This window comes from Triplophysa dalaica, chromosome 19 (assembly GCF_015846415.1).
Source record: "Triplophysa dalaica isolate WHDGS20190420 chromosome 19, ASM1584641v1, whole genome shotgun sequence".
Lineage (NCBI taxonomy): Eukaryota > Metazoa > Chordata > Actinopteri > Cypriniformes > Nemacheilidae > Triplophysa > Triplophysa dalaica.
The window spans coordinates 4,169,780-4,189,973 of NC_079560.1; the positions used below are offsets into that span (position 1 = coordinate 4,169,780).

Here is a 20,194-nt window from a genome sequence, read left to right on the forward strand (position 1 = left end):
GTGCGCCCTCAAAAAAAAGTATTCCATTCTAAATATGGATATAAATCTGTTGCTGTTGTTTTTAATGTATCCCTGGAACTTTTTTAATGTGTACTTCACTATATGTATGTATTATTGAAACAGTGTAAAGGATCAGATACGTTGACACGTGAAGAGAAGTTGAGGAACCTACAACAAAAATGTGGAAACCGCTTCAAATGTGTTTGAGAAATGAATCTATAAGGAAATACTAAAGTTTTACTGCTAACGAGATGACATCTCTTTCCTGTAAGCCAAAACAGGAATTTCTACTTTTATTTTTTACGATCTTAAGACTAATTTATGTATAGTGCAACTTACTAATATAAAAATCACAATTAAAATGTTACATAAAACTATATTATCATAAGATTATTTAACCAAAAAGGTATTTGGACACTTAGGCCAAACTTTCATGACAAATTATTTCCTAAACAGAAATAACAAATCTCACACTTGTCAACGAGAAGTATCTAGAAACTCTGCCATATTATTGTACAATATCTATTTTTTACTTTTGACTACTATTTTGCTTTATGAAATATTGTAATTGAAGTAACTATGTTATGTGATTCTGCTGTTTTGTTGTGGATTCAATCTTTTTATACGTTGTATACTTTTAATTGACTTTCGTATCCAAATTCAGTTTTTATCCCACATTCCTTCTGTTTCAGTTAGATCTAAAACGGGTTCTTCAAGACCAGAAAACGTTTCTGTTATTGTAATGAACTTACACAATCTGATGGAAAGAGACACTTATTCTAAAATATAGGTTCTTCAACACATGTGCAAACATTGTCAAACGTGTCAACACTGTCGCACTTCGGGTCTCAGCGGTCTGTCAGCGACTGCAAATCAAATAAATCTGACAGATTGATGATTATTGGAACAATGTGTTCTGTGGATGTCAAATGGTGTCGAGCAGCCTATCCTGCCGTTCAATCAAAGACTTGTCTGTTTCTATTGTGTAATAACATATTTTGTGCTCTGATTTCTCTAAGGGAGGGGAACGGGCGAACAGGTGCGAATGAAGTTCTTTTTCCTCATTTTTTGCAAATGAGTAAAACAATCCAATTTCAAACAGAGAATGAAAGCTTTGCCCAAGAAAAAGTTATTTATATATGTGGTTTGATAAGGTTTGCAGAACAGAACCGGACTGTTCAGCAACACTAATACATCAAACTTATGCTTTATAGTTACATTAACCAGTGACCTTGTGGAAACACAATTTAAGATATTTATTCTTATTAAGAATAACTGAACCAAAATAATTGAGATGTAATGGTAAAATCTTTATTTAATCTTTTTCTCAATTGTTTCCTGATGAGAAATCTCATGTGTCTTCCAGTCTCAGAAAAAGATCTCAATATAACGTCATAGCCTGTGCCCAGCATAAGGGTCAGAGATTTAAAAATGCAACCATTGTGAACTACAAAATCTGTCCAAAAAACGATCCTAATTTTTCTCATCCAATGAAATGTATAACTGAGAACTATGAAATTGGAACCTCTGAGCAATGATATTTTTTTAAGGTAAGTCTCTAAACAGGAATATCAAAGATATTCACGAATTGTTTCATACCGGCTATTTGCATGCTTATGTGAAAACCACGAATCATACAATATATTTATCCATATGAAACAATCATACAGTGACTCTGAATAAGGATGATTTTTCATTTTATAAATATATCACAGCGCATTACTGTGGAATGCAGCGCTTGCATGGAACCTGCAAAATTTCAGGGTGGGGAGCTAATCTCATGTAATTCAAAACAATAAAACGTGTGCGTCAATAAAAAAGCGAATAAATGTTCCTGAGATCTGCTGTACCATCCTCGATGATTAAATCACTAAGTAATTATCGAGGATATTTATACCAAAAAGCTTTTGTTGTCTGACTTGAGAACAGGATGAACCAGTCCAACTTCAAATTCCAAACAGGAAGACAGTTGAATAGACATTTCAGAACTAAGACTCCATTCATTCATTCAGGTGTGCAGAATTAGCGTGTAGACATCACATAAGTGGTGCTCTGTCGGTGTAGGATTGAATGCAAGAGTTAAACTTCCCTCAAGGCTGATTATTTACTCGAAGTTTCTCTGGATAACTTTCATCTGCATTTAGAAGCTGTCTAGTTGACCTCCACTGGAATAAAGCTCAAGAGACACAGGTAAGACAAGAGATGCTCATTATTGGTCAAACAAAAACTTTTTCAAGATGGATTTGGTTCTTAACAGTTTTGGGCTAAAATGTGTTGTATATAGTAAGCGAAGTTATGAAGCGAAGTCAACACACAATAGTGTTTCATTGGTTAGGATTGAGCTCTCAGTTGAGAAAAACAAAGAATAAAAAACAATTAAGCAAAGAAAGCAAAAGCATTGCAAAGTTTTCAGTTAGTTGAAACTGTTGCAAACATTTTGAATATGCAGAAAATTCAAAGGGAAGAGAACAAAAATGTCAGAACAGGTGTCACAAGGCAGCAAAGAATAACATATTAATTATTTTCAGAAACCTTTCCTGCGACAGTTTAATTATATGATTTACAGTCAGGGTATATTGAGTTCTTGAATGGTACGTCATGAGTTTTGTGTTCTTGTATGTTCTTGATGTATCATGATTTAGATATTAATCTGTCAAGTTGAGATGAGCATGAAATTCTTTTGCCGGTGGAATGTTTGATGTGATAAGATGAGAACAAGGGATCTATCATTGATCCTTTGCAAAAACAAAAATAGCTATGATGCATTTAGCCGGCCAATATTGACAGGACAAATGCATACCAAAAAGGTTTCATCCAGTAAGGAATTCTCAGGAATTGAAGGGGTTTTACGCATGTTTAGATGCTAGAAAACACAAATATTATGAATAATAGAAAGCAATAGCAAGCACGAAGTTCATAATATAATCACGTAGAAATGTATCTATATAGATATCGAAAAATTAAGAAATTTACAAGGAATGTGATCAAATTGTACAGTAGACACATTAAAATTGACAAAAGAAACAGCAAATATGACAGACTTGACATTAAGTATAATATTTTAAGTATAAATCAGAAAGGACGAACCCCGATTTAAATAAAACATTATAAATCATATAAATTATAATCGAGCAATCACAATAACAAATTTGTTTACCTGCATTTCCCTTTGTAACAGTTTCTCAGGATATTTCACTTTTTAGAAATGTGTGTTGGATAAAACGTGAACATGTTGATATTTTCAGGCTAGCGGGATGGAACAGGGCCGATTGAAGGAGAGCACCTCAGACCCTGGCGGGGAGATGACCGAGGAGAGCTTTCTAAAAGATCTTTACTTCTTTATGAAACAGAGTGACAATCCAATAGAGAGAGTCCCTCACCTGGGCTTCAAACAGAGTATGTGTAAAAAACATAGAAATATACAACCGAAAAGTTTCTTTTAAAGAATTCATCTCTATGTTATTTTTCCGTTTCAGTTGATTTGTACTTGATGTACAAGACGGTCAAAGAGCTGGGAGGCTATCAGCAGGTAAAATCATTCTACTCCCTTTCTCTTTTATTTTCACCACAGTTTACACATCAAAGCATTCCATATTTCATGATTGATGGCATTTACTCCTTAGTCAACAGTTGTTTATGTTTCCAAGAGCTGGCAGCACCCTTTGATTGACATTAAAAACAATTTAACATACTCTTAACCTCACACTACTGACACTTTATAGTGTAACTTTATGTCAAAGACAACCGTGTTCTTTGTGATTTCTAGGTAACTGCGCAGCAGTTGTGGAAGAAGGTTTACAACATACTCGGAGGAAATCCACGCAGCACAAGCGCAGCCACATGCACGCGCAGACACTATGAGAAGTGAGTCCAATCATTACTTAACAACATACATGACAATCATAACAATCATACATGACAATCATAACAAACCTGTGCACTAAGAAAAATACCCCATTAGAATGAGCTTTAAGATAGTATTATAGAATAGTTCAAATGCATTTTAGTCACAAATCTCTTTGTCCAATCAGGCTTCTCCTTCCTTATGAGTGTCACCAAACTGGATATGGGGACAACATTGTGTTCAGGACCCCACGGACACAAAAACGCTTCCACCCCAGCAGCTACAGTGAATTTGAGCATGAATACAGGAGTGGAAAAAGAGTGGATTATCAACACATTCCAGTATTTCCACCGGTGTGTAAATTGTCTTACCAAATACATTTAATCATTTTTTAATACACGGCTTGTTTGAATGCTTGATTCTGATTGGCCAGTCGCAACATTTGCAGACTTGTTATTCCCAGATAACAGCCTCTCAAAACTAATAACACACTGTAACCTGGATGAAATTATTTTGAATAAAATATATCTTTATCTTTAAAATATGTGACGTTATATTTACAAACGATTACCCCAAATTGCCTGTTCGTGACATCGTAACCGAATGTAAACAGCTTTTCCGTGTGGAAGGTCTTCATTCGGTCAAAATGAGCTAATCAAATATTTATAATTCACATCACATGTCCAGTGTTTTTCTCATGTGGCAAGCGGCCGTGTAATAAGCGGGATAATGTTTAAATAAAACTAAACTCCTTCAGTGTTATACAAGATGATATCCTTAAAATACGGGGCTTATTTCTGCAATAATACATAATATCATAAATGTATCTAGAATATACTTATTTATTATACAGTATTGAAAGCCACAATCCATCCTTTTGCTATTCTATTCCCCAAAAAAAGAAATCTTTCCAATAAGATCATATCAGACAGTTAATAAATTGTTATTGTAGTCGTTGTGAATCGGAGAGATGAGAGATAGTTTGAATAACGATTGTTTATGTAACGTCACTGAATTAAAACATAAAAATAGTTAAAAATAAAAAACAATTACATAAAGTATTTTTCACAAGAAAGTTAGGGATTGCAGATTTAATATTTCATATTATGTATAAATTAAAATATATGTAATAAACTAAATATATATTTTTATGTCAAAAATTCATATTCTAATTGTAATGGTTATTAATATATTAAGAATATTTACACATTGACATTATATATTAAATATTAATAGTATATTTAATATAGCAAATTCTGAATAATATATATATATATATATATATATATATATTAATATTTTGTCACAAGGCGGGAAATATTAAGAGTGTGTACCTTATCTGTACCTAGCATAATGAACTAATTTTTGCCGTTTTTCTGTCCTCTCAAGCCCTCTCCAGGCATGTTTGTGGAGCATGAGAGACAGATGTTCGGCTTGCCTTTGAACATCCCACCGTACATCTCGCAAGGCGGCGCATCTCTACCAAATTTCCTCACCCCACCATGAATCCACACAGCCCCATCTGAGCCTCAACTCGCCAGATCATCCTACCCGAACCCCTGCTTCATATCTATCCGAATCCTCTCCAGAGGTCCAGAGCTGCAAACAGTCGCTTGACCTTCTACGTCACCTGGCCAAAGAGTACAAGTCATCAGCTGGCTGGGAGGAGCCTCTCAATCTGAGCTGTAAACAAAACCCACTAGACACACGGGGTGACATTCAATCATCTTTCAGCCCACCGGCTTCTAAAAAACCCAAGTTTCTCAATGAAGCCTCACCGCTTTACCCTCCAAGGGCATTGAACACGGAGGAAGGAGCAGATCAAGCCGAAACCACGGAGGAAACTTCCCCAGTGGGACCCAGCCCGGTGTCATCTGATGTCATCGATCTTACCTCCTCCTCGGGTGCCAATCCAGTGCCACGAAGAGCCAGCCCACCATCGGTTCATATGTTCAACAGGAGAATGAACTACCCCGACGCCTTCACGATGAAACGCGACCGAGATCAACATGACGACTGGCAGAAAGAAGAATCTAATCTAATCCAAAATAATTACCAAACATTCGATTCAAATGGCAATATGGAGATCCAGATTCCTCTCAGGCTTTTTCAGGAATTAATCCGGAGAGGACTGCTCTCCAGCCCAGCTTTATCTGGACACAAGCTTCTGTCCCAAGACCCACCCAAAACTGACACCCCGCCTGTACCCAAGTTACATGTGAGGTCCCACTCATCCGAGAGTTCCCCCCTGAGTAAAGAGCCAGAAGATCTGAGCTTCAGAAACCCTTTGAGAAACCGAAGCCTGCAAGACGGCGGTGTGAAGAAGCCCCAGTCATTTGGCGGCACAGAAGAACAGAAGCCCCAGAGCATCTTCGGTTCTTTTCAAAACAAAAACCCTGTTAAGTTCTCTTTTGATAGGGACGTAACGCCACCTCACCCTAAACCAGCATCTATGACAAAAAACCAAGATCACATGAGGCCCAGATATGCTGACAACACTCTGCTCTCTTTGACCATGACGCCAAAATCGGACAAAACGATGACGATATCATCCATTGTGCCAAAGGAAAGGTCTTCCTCGCCATCTCTGATGCAGGTTACATCAGACCACCTGAAACTTCTCCTTGCAAATTTTCCCTATAGACTGGAAAGGGGGCCGACATTTTAAAACTGTATGTTTCTGAACGTCCTAATCTTGCCACGTCAGCCTGTTTGGTTGGATTACACAAATATGAGTGAAGATGAACTGAGAAATGTGGAATGAAAAGCTTTCGCCCGTATATTTCTGTGTGAGCAACTGTAGCATCAAAGAACTGTCATCTAGCATTCGCAGGTGGTTTTTAACGTTTTGTTAATTATGATTATGCTGTTAGCATGACAAGTCAGCAAAGATTTTTGCACCACTTACTGTAAATAATTTGCATTGTGTGATTTTATATAAAAAACATATAGATGTGAGAAGTGAGCCGGTAACTGTGTACTGCGTGAAGGCCCATTTTTTTGTCAAGACACCTGTATGAAGAAGCCTGAATCGGCAGCATAGCACAAAACCTTTTTGTAAGTTTTTATAAAAAACTAAAATGTAAAAGCTCACATGTTGCCTTTTTATATTTTTTTATAATTTTCACTCATTTTATGGAAAAACTTTGTACATTTGTAAAAGCTTTAATAAAGAATATAGCTATAACATGTGATCTATGGTGCAATATAATACAAAACGTTCAACACAATCTCACTGCAAAAACTGAAGTATAATATTGTCCTCGTGTCCTTTGCAGACACTCATAAGGAAATAAGGAAGGAGAAGCCTGATTGGACAAAGAGATTTGTGACTAAAATGCATTCAAACAACTGTATAAAACCATCTTGAAGTGGCTAATTTTGACTTCTGGTTTGGAGCGGGGTTAGGGTGGGGCTTCAGTATTGCTTTTCAAGTAAATCGTACATTTGTGAACGGTTCCCAATAGACTGGCTCAGAGATGACGTATTTTTGTAGGCTAAAAAGTCACAAGTGGGTTATAACTGATGTGTTTTATGTCATAGATTAAAACATGAAAAGGATTTGTTAGCTACAGACCTTATTTCAGAAAAACCTTTGGGGCAATGGAACCTGATGTCTTAAAATGCTAACTCGCTACTGGGGTTTTACTTTTATGGAAGACATGGAACGTGATAAATCTGAGATGATCAATCGACCTCATCGATACGAACCCAAAAACACATTTCGCGCAAAAATGAAAATTCTGTCATCAATTCAATCGTATCGCTTTCTTTCTTCTGCAGAACACGAAAGAAGGTATTTTATCAAGAAAGTCATGCAGGTGTAAAATTACATGCTTGTAAATGGTAACAGAATTTCTATTTTTGGGTGAACTATCACTCTAAGATCTAAAACAGTTGAGGCAGATCACAGAGATCAAACCTTGGAAATATGTGATCTTAGCTTTATAAGGAACTGTTGGATGTCACACAAAAAAAGTTGTTTTACTTGTTACACAGACACTTTCGGGAATATCTTGACGTTGACACATAAATCCCTCTTACAGATGGCAAAAAGCCATACAAAAACATCCATCTGCAGCATTGAATTCATGCAGCCACTCCTGTATTTCCATGTACACTGCGAGTACACACCCAAATAAATAAATAAAATTACACACTGTTGGAAGCTTCAAACCCAGTTGAAAAATAAGCATGTGAAACAACAGCACAAAAAAAATCCTCTGCATGGAAATCCTAGAGGGTTATCAAAATTATTCAAAATAATTTATGTAATGCTTAAAAATTTGAACAAAGTACATTCCTGAATTCATTTCAAGGTAAAAAAATCTGCCCACATAAAAAATGCTTTCATATGCATATTGAAATAAGATTAGCAGAATATCTCAATTTAAATGACAAGACAAGTTCAAATATAACTATTCATTTCAGAATTTCGTTGTTTTGGTATTGTATCCCTTTCGCGTTAATGTGCATTTAGTCTGTAAGAACTTGACAAGTTTGATAAAATCCTGTGTTATCCTGAGTGGGTGTGTCAATGAAAGCACAGAAATACAACCACATAAATTCATTTTTCGATTAGTGACCTTGAAAAAAAACAGATTTTGGAAGACAGCTTTATATAAAAACTAAAAATAAATTACAAATGTACATTTGGTAAAGTGGAAAGTGACCTATTTGTCAGGTATGGTGACCGGCCACCTTCTGGTCACGGGTCCGACTCTCTAACCATTAGGCCACCCCTACTAAGACTATGTGGTATTCAGGTGTCTTTTATTTAAAAATGAAAATTTCAATTATATTCTTGGGTGATTCAAAAGATATTAGAAAAAAAACTGTCAAATTCTTGTCAAGCAGGATTTTAGCCAGTTTAAATGTTACAATTTGCAACAATTTACAAGGCCAAAAAGATAAAAGTAACTAGACATTTACTAGTCAGGGATATTTGATAAAGATTTGATGTAATAAATGAAATGTAATTAATGCAATAAAGGGACATTCTAGTGTAAATGATAGAATACAGAGTAGGCTATAAATCATTTTTTATTATTAAAAAGAAAAAGAGACAGACTAAGGTTTCAAACATTTATGTGGCATTTATCCGTCGCTGTGCTGTATTGAGTTGTTCTTTGTTGAGGGTTGTGCACCAAACAGGTTATGTTTTATATTCCAGTTGCATCCTTAGTAACTGAAACAAAGAATAAGGAAGAGATGAAGATAAACAAACCAATCAAATCAAATTAAACATTCTTGTTTGATGTCACTGGGGAGTGAAAATGTTTAGTCTTGCGTGATGGCACAATCAAAGGTTAAGAGTGACTATGATCTCTGAATAATCTCTGTTCGACTACTAAACGAATACATTTAATCTCTTCTATTTTCACTTAAATATTTTATACTATTATTTTAGATAGATAGTACTGAAAATAATTTATTGGCTGAAATAACACACAAATAATAATTCTGTCATTTACATACAGTAACATGTTACAACAAATGTTTAAATTTGTAAAAATACTGTGATTTTAAAACCTATGTATCCATCAAAAACATGGTTATAAAACATATAATATTATATTATAAAACATGGTTCCACAGGTTTTCATAATCTGTGCCGTTGACACATTGGAATTTGAATGGGATTCACAAGGAAACATTTTAAAACTACTAGATTTGCATATGGTCACACGTTCTTGCATATCTGAAACCCACATGGTTTTTGGATGTAAACTGTGTGATTTCATTTCTTCCGTGACAAACAAAAGGCAATTTTCAAAACAAAATGTCAAATCTTTTCTCTATAATGAAAGTTACGTTACACTTTATATTAAGTACACAAATTCATCATAAAACACTTGCTTATTAACCTTCTTATTGGTTGTATATTAGTATGTATAAATCACATATTCATGACTTATTCTGCATTTCTTTTTCTACATCCCTTAATCCTACACAATACCTAAACCTAACAACTACCTTACTAACTACTAACAAGCAACAAATTAAGAGTTTATTGGGGAAAAGTTTTAGTTAATGGTTAATTAATAGTGAGAATCGCCCCTAATACTGAATTGTGACTGATTTACTGAACAAAGATAATTACGTTACTTGAACAAATCTATATATATTTTTTAAAGAAACATTTTTGCTGTTTTGCTTTTAGTTGTACAGCTTGCAAGAGGGATGACAGGAAGTGAAAAGGGAGAGAGGGAGAAGGGTGTGGGATCAAGAAAGGACCACGAGACGGGAATTGAACCCGGGTCGCCCGATGCGCAACTGCCCCGGGTTTGATTCCCCTCTCGTGGTCATTTAGACTACTCTTCCATAGCGTGTTGCTAACAAATATTATTTTGTTGACTGGATTTACATAGTCAACTTTTTGTCCAAAACTGGTAAAGTTATGTAAGCTCAACAAACAGAAAGGTTCCCAGCATGAATTGTGGCATATTTAGTTCAGTTTTGAATCAAACTTTTAAAAAGGATTACTGTTTTAATGTTTGCTAACTTTATTCACGCAGTTGTTGTTGAAAATGCTGTAAATGTAAATATTACAATATTAACCATTATTTTACAATATTATTGTCTCAGAATTGTAGTACGTTACATGACTCCTGTATTACTTTTGAGTTACTTTCAGCAAAATAAATACAGAAGAACTTAAAAAAGTCTACGTCTTTATTAGATTAAATTAACTAGGCTGTACAAAAAACAAACAAAAAAATCTAAGATTGAATGCATTTACATACAAAATACGGTTACAAATTAATAGTATTTTGTATTTCAAATGGATGTATTTGAAAAACTAAGGAGGTTGTTTGGCAAAAAGTATTTTAGTTTGAAAATTCAAAGAATTCTAGCTAGTCATCATGTAAACGTTAGCCGACCTTGTCATTGCTGCTGGTCACAGGTATGCTAACATTGTGCTAACAATGACCTCTCAAGACCCGCCCAAAGGGAATGAAAACCAGCCCAATTATTTTCTGGTGTCAAATCAAATTTAAGAACAGCCAAAATAAATTTCTATTGCTGTATTTGCTTATCTGAATGGTTTTCTAGGTATGGTATATATTTTTTGTTCTGTTGAACTCAAGAGATGTTTTGGGGGATTTAGGAAATCAAAAACCTCTGGGTCACCTTTAACTACCATTATGATCTCTTCTGATTTTTAGTTTCTAAGATTCTACCAAATATATTTGTGTTCAACCGAACAAAGACATTTAAACAGGTTTGGAAAACTAGAGGGCGAGTCATCCATAACGGAACATTCATTTTTGGGTTGAGCGTCCCTTTAAAAAGATCCCATGTGTGCTCGAGGCCACGCACGGAAATAGACGAGAAACGTGTTTTCTGTTGGCAAGACATGCAAAAACTTGCTTAAGAAATAAGCATGATTAAATTGATTGCATATTTATAATGTGTACAAGCACGTCAATGATTTAGCGGTTCTAGACTGCATACAGCGCTGCTCAAAAGTGATATTTGGCAACCGGAGAAAACAACTGTTGTACACTCACGTCACGAGTGATTTCTTTCACTGTGCAAGTTGACATGCACCTGATGAAACATTGGTAAAAACATCATTCGGATGTATTGTCTAATACCACCGCTATATATTTCTCTTAGGTTGAGCTGAGCTCCGCGTCCCTCCCTGAACTGTAGCCTGCCTGTCAGACTCGTTCCCAAAACTTTTGAGAACGGGCCAGAGACTGAAATCATGCCAGATAGAGGGAGATTCACGAACAGGAAATATAATTTACTTGGGGGATTTTAGAGTTGTTAATGTCTCGCGGGCGAAAAGTTTGTTGTAACGCAAGTGTTAATACACATGTACCAAGTAAAATATTACTGAATATTGATTAGTAATGCCTTACACTACTGCGTTACAGCAAAACATAATATCTTACTGTAATACATTACATTTGTAACGCATTACTCCCAACAATGTTAATAATGTAATACAAATAGTATAAGAAAAGTTCAAGTTTTGGCTTTGGTGGTCTTTAATCCATAGTTGTCGAGTATTTGTCCAGTTATTTCAAGTTGGTTTAACTGATTTTTCTTTTTTGTAATTACTAAGAAAATTAAGTTGAGATAAACAACTAAGGAAATCAAGAAAAAGTTAGGGGAAAAGGGTACAAAGACTTTTTTGTTGTTGTGTGGGCTTAAAATCTTTTACAGTGTTGCAAAATCGCAGTATGGATTTTTATTGATGCTTTAAGTGTCCATTAAAGGGATTGTTTACCCATAAAAAAAAAATGGTGTCATCATTCATTCACCCGCTTGTTGTTTAAAACCTGTATGACTCTTTCTTCAGTGGAAGATTTATTGAGAAATGGTTTTGTATGGTTTGAATGGTGCCCATACAATTAAAGTCAATTGGAATCAATGTTTTTTGCTTACCGACAAGCTTCAAAATATCTTCAAAATATTGTCAAAATATATTTTTTTGTATTCTGCAGAAGAAAGAAAGTGAGAAAGGTTTGTAATGATATGAGGGTGAATAAATGATGAAAGAAGTTTCCTTATTGGGTGAACTATCACTTTACTTGTTCTTTATGGCTAATTACCATCCACATTAAGTACAAATTCTCAAAACTTCTGTGTTTCATGCAAAAAACGGGGAAAATAATTAATGACAGAATTTACTTTAATTATTTTAGTCGACTATCCCTTAATAGTGATGTTTAAGGAAAGGAGGAAGAAGAATAAAAAGAGAATAAATGATTGTAACATGACAAGCAAACTATTACATTCAGTACTTAAACCTAAGATTCAATGCACCACTACACAATATGATGATTTAACATGACAACGCTCGGTACAGATCATCACCTCCAGTAGATCAAGAAATTCCATCACTTCCTGGTGTAACAAAGCTCGGACACACCCACAAAGACAAACGCAGACCAACACCTGATTTCTGGGAAGTCTATAGACGAGCACATACACCCACACAATCAGAAACCCACACGCCACTGTAATGACAGAGAAATAGGCGGTGACTGAATGGAATGCGAGGAAGAATTGTTTGTATGGTTAATGGTGAACAGTCACACGTCAACGACCAGGTGAAACACATGTTGATCAGGATGTATTTGTGACAAAGAAAAAAAATTGTTTCGTGCTTTAAGTGTGCGAACGTGCTAGATTTCACAGCGAGAGCCTTGCGATACCATACACATCATGACAGACAAGTCACAACACAATACATTGAACATATTTCGATACGATACATAATTGCAATATATTGCTCTACTTTTTCAAATAAGGAATGTAAAAAGAATATAGAGCTAAAATACAAATTGGTGCCGACCACCCGGGGTATTTTTAACATCTCATCACTAGAATCCATCACATATCAGTAGACACCAACTTTCAATTAAAGCTAATACAATTGAAATGATAACCATTAAATCCATTACACTTCCTATTGTGTTTTGAGTAAGGTTGTTTTGGGTGCTCTTCAGTTTGATAGCGTTAATATCAGTTTATGCATTCTTTATACTGCATTTTAGGAGATGGAATAATAAATTACTCGCAGTTATTGTTTGACAGGGGAGCACAAGGATATTTCACTTTATAGTCTTGTGTTACCCACAGCAACATTTAGAAGGAAAACTGTGCCTTTGCTCCACATCGTACAGCGTTCACATTTCGCGTCTTTTGGGGAGGCATATTCGTTATTGTAAATATAGACGTGCGACAAGCGCGCTTAAATAGGGAGCGACTCTGTCGTGGTGCACATGCAGTCCGACGCTTCCGTTTTTCTAGGTGCGGCGTCGAGATGAAAATATTTCAACTTTTATGGACCCCACACTCGCACCGCAGGTCATGTGACAAAAAACCAACCAACCAATATAGATAGGCTCAGTGAAGATGGAGACACAGATAATCACAGCATTATTTGCAGAGTCATTTCAAGGTATTTTCAGTGCATATTATCCAAATATCCTATGTTTGTACCTCCTTGTCTCAACGGCTAGCGTGGCCCTTGCTAGCAACGATAGATGTCAGCAAAGCTCACACTTTTAGGTGCTTTGAAAAAAAATTGAAGAAAGCAGTGCGGCTCGCGTTTTCCGTCCCTTTTTTTACACAAAATGTGAAACGCTCTAAACACACATCTTTAAAATCTAAGCGCACCCACCTAATGGCTCTGGAAGCTGGAGCGCCGTGTACGCTCCTGTTTGAGACAATTGCTTTATGTACTGTATATGCCGTTTAAACATAAAATAGGATAAATAGAGATTTTTAAATACTGCTAAATTGTTAGTTCATGCATTTACTAATGTCAATAAATTCAACATTAAGTAAAGTATTACCATCATTTCTTATGCAATGTGTACTAATTACAATTATGTCACTAAACTTTCATGATGGAAAGAACTCAAAAAAAAACTATTGGTTTGAATCTACTAAATTCTGCAACTGAATCTGTGCAGAACAGATGCAAAAACTTCTAACTCACTTTTAAAACTTCAAGTTTAAGTACGTACGTGGGAAGAATTATGTGTTGTGTCACATGACTTTGGTTATATAAAACTGTGAAAGTTTGTTGACAGATGTGTGCTAAAATAAAATGCTTAAAGCTATTGTGCGCCGCTGGGATAGTTTGGTGTGTTGCGGTGTCACCAAACTTTTATGCCATTATAAAAGCAAATCTCAACGTGTTTAAATCCCACCGTATTGTAATCTACGAAATTAATTATTGCATTTCTTTCAATACAATGTGATTTTGTCTGTGGTAAAGCCACACCCTGGCACAAAATCAAAAACGGATTTCTAAAATGTATTCAAGTACCTCAAGTACATTGTGAACTTTTATGATACGGCTTCATCTGATTTGAGAACGAGTTTTGTAGATCTGGGAGATCTCTTTAGTGCACATGAATGCATTACCCAAGCCAGCCAACAGATGTTTTTTTGTTTGTTTTGGTGTTCTGTACAAACCGTCCTAATCTGTATCACCTGTCATTAAAATAGGTGGACAGCATGTTCTTGATCTCAGAAGAAACAGGTCTGGTCAGATGTTGCTGATGGTTTCTGGTCTGGGTGGTTGAAGGCGTAACTAAAAGGAAAATAAACAGAAAGTTAGAAAAAGATAAATGAAGAAAATGCAACAAAATATAGATCCAAAAGATTAAGATTTCCACATTTTTTGACGGTATAAAATGTGGATTTCTGGCAGCTTGGAGCTAGTATGTGTATTTTTTATATGCAGAGACATTGATAATGTTGGGATACCTTCACAATGCCACTTAAATTTAGCTTAAATACACTTCACATATTTAGCACCCATCCAACCGTGTTAACACTCAATGTGACACAAAGAAAGAGACATAATCCATCTTGCTATTGTATTTATAGCTTCTTTTGTTTTTGATGATCTGTCAAATCTGTTTGTGTTTCATATTCATATTTATCATGATCCTGGTTCTCCCTGTTACCAAACTGGTATGCTCTTCAAAGGGCAGCACTCTAGGTGTGGCACAATAAGGTATTGTATTTGCGGTTGACTACGTGACATTAATACAAACCAGTATACACATATATATACATGTCCACTGATCCACAATCTCCAAGCGCATGCTTGATGACCTCCTTGGCTAAGTGAGAGATATGTGCACTATAAAGGGGCGTAAATAACAATTCACAGTCTAATGTTGTCAATATTTCAAGCTTTCTGAAAATACACAAGAATGAACCAACATACTTTTATCAAATTTAAATGAAAAATGATATGCACCAATTACACAGCCGCATAAACTAAGAAACCATTCAAAATGTTCATTTATTCTGCATTTCTAGATGTATTGTGATGATAGACTCGATGCACGGTCACTTCCGCGTTTACGCATGGACAGCATGCTATTGCTATTAGCATCTAGCGCGGAACGTTAAGGCTGGATAACTTTGAATGACATCACCTTTACACAGAGTTTAACATGATTTTCAACTTTAACCAACAAATGTATATGAATCTGACCAGATGCCAATAACTCAGTTCCCAGTCAGACACGTTTGTTTACATCTGTCATATGGCTCTGTTAAATATTGTTTAAATACTTATGCGCTTTTTAATTTGTTGTATTACATATTTCACCTTAAATTGATGAAAGTAAATTTTGATTTTTTATTTAAATAAATGGTAACGTTCTCACGACGTGTTTCAGAATTATGATGAAGCCGGAGAAGACACAAAGTTTAGGCGCAGGACACATGATAGCCGTGACCATAAGCTTCAATTTATTGTTTCAATTTTGTGTAGTTTTCCAACGATCACAGACAACGTCGTACTGTTAACCACAAGAAATATGAGAGAATAACATGAGAAGACCAGTGACATCTTTTGAAATAGTAGTGAGCATTTTTACTGTCCATTGTGAGAATCCCATATAGACCATTCATTTAAATCATTCAATATAAATATTAAAATATTAAAATATTTACTTACAATATTCCGATATAAACTTTATTTCAATCAAAAACATTTGTTTGACGCATTTCTTCGTTTTTTTAATTAATTTTTAATTTATATAAGTTTCTGTTGAATTTCAACAAAACCAAACCTTAAGAGTTACAAAGTCATCCAACAGCAATGTGAAAGATTGACAGCATGACAAGAGAAATTAAATATGTGCAAACTTAAATTAATCACATCAACATTTTTTTTTCCTTTTCCTAAATAAATATTGGTGGTGTATTGCTTATAAGTGAATATGAACTTGTTCTCTATGCGAGGTCTGAAAAAATGCAGATCATATCTCATCAGATCACCAGCTTATCCTGTTTTCAATTTTGTGCACATTAAATATTTTCATTCAAGTGACTTTTAAAGCATTTTTTTTTTTTCATTAAAAACCTGTTTTAATGCAAGACTGGAGGTCCCTCACTAGGGGTTTTGAATGATTGTCTTTGATTGAAAACTTCAATAAAACACTCTTACGCCTTGTCTCACAATCCTCTTACCCATTTCATGATACAAAGAGCCTTGTTTTAGCATCACGGCCCCTGGTTTTCTTAGAAATGATTCATCGATCTTCATGAGCTCCTCACAGCACTGTTTCCACTCGCCTACAGAGAAAAATCAAGGGTATCAATCACAGAAACACATCCAATGTGCTTTCTTCATTTACTTTCAATTAACACACAGAAATATACCTGTTGGTTTTTTAATGAATGGAGCTTTAAAGCTTTAAAATGGACACAACGGTACCATAAAAGTGCAAAACTGTGAGGAATTTGTAGGAAGTTCAAGTCAAATCTTTTGAATAAATGGTTTGATTTCGGTAATCTGCAAACTCACTGAATTAAGTAATATGGCTAGGGCTGTTTGAAGCACTTTCATTAATCTTTTAAGATGCTTTTTTATCATATGCTGTAAGTGCACCAGCCATCAGGATATAGAATGTCTCCTGTGCTGCGTTGAATGAAGAAGTCACACAGGTTAATTTGGCATGACATCTCGGTGTGGAAGCGATGACAGAATTATACGACAAGAAACATGCGTCTTTCAGTTAAAAAGACATAAAAAACCCGCCACTGCACTTGTAATGAATTCCTCAGACACAAATAACCATACTCAACATGGATGTTTTTTAAAAGAGAGATACATGCCTGCGTCTGCATTTTTGAGTGAGTTATGTATTGAATTTCAGGCCTTCAGGAACACTTTCATCAACAGCTCAACACCTGTCTCGCTAGATAAGGTCTTAACATAGACACGCCGCATATTTTTCGGCTATTGTCATGTTAGACACCAGACAAGGCTACAAGGCTGAAAGGAATGATGCATAACAATTACAGAAATCTCCTTTATGACAAACAATAACAAGCAGGCAATATCGGGTAGCAACCGCAGTAGACCGCGTCTCGTCCTTTCAATGCGTGTCTCGTCTCTTCACAATTCCTACATACAAAAAGTGCATCCATTCACACATAAAGCTTTATTTCCCACAACGTGAAGCATATAGTTTCCTGGTTGACTAAGTAAACAATACATTATGTCATGATTCAGTGTGGTGGCATCTCTGGTGCTTGAACTCGAATGAATAGTTTTGAATGTTATGAAAGAGCCATGTCAAATGAATGCCGGTTTGTTTCTCTTATCTAGCCCTTTTTAATACAGATTTGTAGGAAGAAATATAATTTTAAGACCCCCAGTGAGTGGTCAAGATGTCACAGAATGCGTTAAATATTATAAAAACCCAAAATTGATTTAACGCAACCGTTTACCAAAAACTGAACATGTAAATATCGTCATTAAAACAGTCCCTTCTTCGAGGTATTTAACTCAATAACACGCCCGAATCAGTATTTTAAACAAACACCCGATGGATTAAAGGATAAAGACTGAAGCTGAAAATGAAAATAATATTGTATATGGCTACAGGCAGAGAATTCTCCTACAATTTTTATTTTTATTTCTTTGACTAGGACGTGAACACAGCAACCTTTTTCTATCAACAGGTGTCGATGACAAACAAGGACACCATTGTGATGCGCGACTCAAATTCTGTAATACAATGCGAGGACTGTTCTGACATATTCACATTCTTGCAATTCTGACTTGATGGGTCAGTCCAGGTAATCCCCTGTCAGGCAGAATACAGCTCTTCAACACAGACATGTATGTGCATGTTTAAGACAATAAAAAAAGCATGTCGTGTTTAGCTCAATAGCAGTTTGTGTATGTTGAGTAAGCATTGCTGTGCAAACAATCAGAGCCAGGTGTGGAACTTTAAGAAGCATTGAAAATCTCAATGATTTATTTAATGAATAGAAATTCAAATCCACTGGGATTGCGATGACCTTTTCACCTAGACTGCTATCTGTACTACGCAGCACACATTCTTTTTGATGCATAGAAACATTTTGATACTGTTTACATGACGGGGACTACAGTATATACTGTATATTTCTATACAGACCATACATTTTGATAAGGTGGTAATCCTTTAATAAAATCAATAATGCTGCTTGTACGATGTTCTTAATATTCTAGTATTGTCTTTACGTTAAAACTTGTCTTCCCACTAAAAGTAACATCTAATAATATTTCTCCTATTACACGCCCACAAGCATCTGCACATACAGTTTCTCTATTGTTAAAGAATGCAGATTAAATTGCAAACTGAAAAACAGTTTGGAGGCATTTCCTCCAAAGGAATGTTAAATGATAGAAATCGTTATATACAATATGAATCATTATATTGGACAGCATGCCTAGCATTTTGACTTATACACTTAAAGGAGTAGTTCACTTTCAAAATAAATTTTCATTATGATTTACTCAACCCCCTGTCATCGTTTGCAGAGCATAGGGGTCTGGCGGGTATATAAGTCTGCAGTAGCGAGTGAAGATAAGGGGGTGCCCATCAGTGGTCAATTTAACTTGATGACGAGCTTCCACCTGCTTCAACGTAAGCGACCTCACAACCTTTTCAACGTAATTACATATTAAGTGAAGTCATGAACGCGCATCGCAGAACAGAGCAAGGCGAGCATTTGTGTTTATAAAGCATATACATTTTTTTTTTTTTTACAAAATGGTCGATCATTTCGTTAGATAAGACCCTTATTCATCGTATGGTCTCATTTAAAGCTGCATTGAAACCGTAATTTTGACCTTCAACCATTTGGAGTCCCTTATATTGAGAAAAATCCTGGAACGTTTTCATCAAAACCTTAATTTCTTTTCTAATAAAGAAACAAATACATAAACATCTTGAATGAAGTGTGATATTTCGAAAGTTAACTACTTTAAGGCATGATTTTCTGTATGAATCTACAGAGAAAGGGACAAATAGAATTTAAATGGGAATTAAAACAGTATAAGGTGGAATAATTAGCATTCATTTAATTATAGTAGCCAAGTTACATCCATGTCTAAATTTGAACCTGGCCTGGGATGACTTTGGTAGAGGTCACCAAACACACCAAATGCGATCTAGACTTTATCTTCAATTTTAAGCTGGCACGCACATTGTCAGCTGAAACCAGTATATTGCGGTTGTGTAATGTTTATGTAATGCCACGTTCAGTGCATCTTGGTGCATAAGGTAAGTATTTTGTACTGCAAAATGCTGTATTACAGAAATATTGAATGCATTTACTGTAATATTACTCTTTAAAATAGCAACGAATAAAACAAAATATGCATGCTTGCCTGATTCACCCGTATAATAAAAGTGTGATGTGAATTCGTCCACTGGCATGTGTAAGGAATGAAAAACTACTTGGAATGTTGTTTTGTGTGAGATGAACAGGAAGTCGCTTTTCGTATGAATAGGGAAATCTAATTATAAATGTTTTCATTTTAAATGGAAAATCTTAGTGGTATGAGATGAGAGA

At 35.4% G+C, this 20,194-nt stretch overlaps 2 protein-coding genes across 3 annotated transcripts in view; one reads left to right on the forward strand and one right to left on the reverse strand.

Moving 5' to 3' along the window:
* Positions 1-1,997: 1,997 nt before the first annotated feature.
* On the forward strand, positions 1,998-7,031 carry arid6 (AT-rich interaction domain 6). Its single transcript, XM_056730770.1, is given in 7 exon segments — positions 1,998-2,190; positions 3,246-3,396; positions 3,477-3,529; positions 3,767-3,864; positions 4,032-4,197; positions 5,234-5,341; positions 5,343-7,031. Coding segments are annotated over 6 exon segments (1,737 nt in total). The 5' UTR covers positions 1,998-2,190; positions 3,246-3,254; the 3' UTR covers positions 6,513-7,031.
* A 1,838-nt stretch (positions 7,032-8,869) lies between these two features.
* rtknb (rhotekin b) overlaps positions 8,870-20,194 on the reverse strand; it is a 30,725-nt gene continuing 19,400 nt past the window's right edge. The window contains exons 11-13 of one of the 2 annotated variants that reach the window (XM_056730772.1): positions 16,811-16,915; positions 14,810-14,909; positions 8,870-9,032 (exon numbers count right to left, since the gene is read on the reverse strand). In XM_056730772.1, the coding sequence (XP_056586750.1) occupies positions 9,026-9,032; positions 14,810-14,909; positions 16,811-16,915 (212 nt within the window). In that variant the 3' untranslated portion in view covers positions 8,870-9,025. The other variant, XM_056730771.1, reaches the window with a different exon arrangement.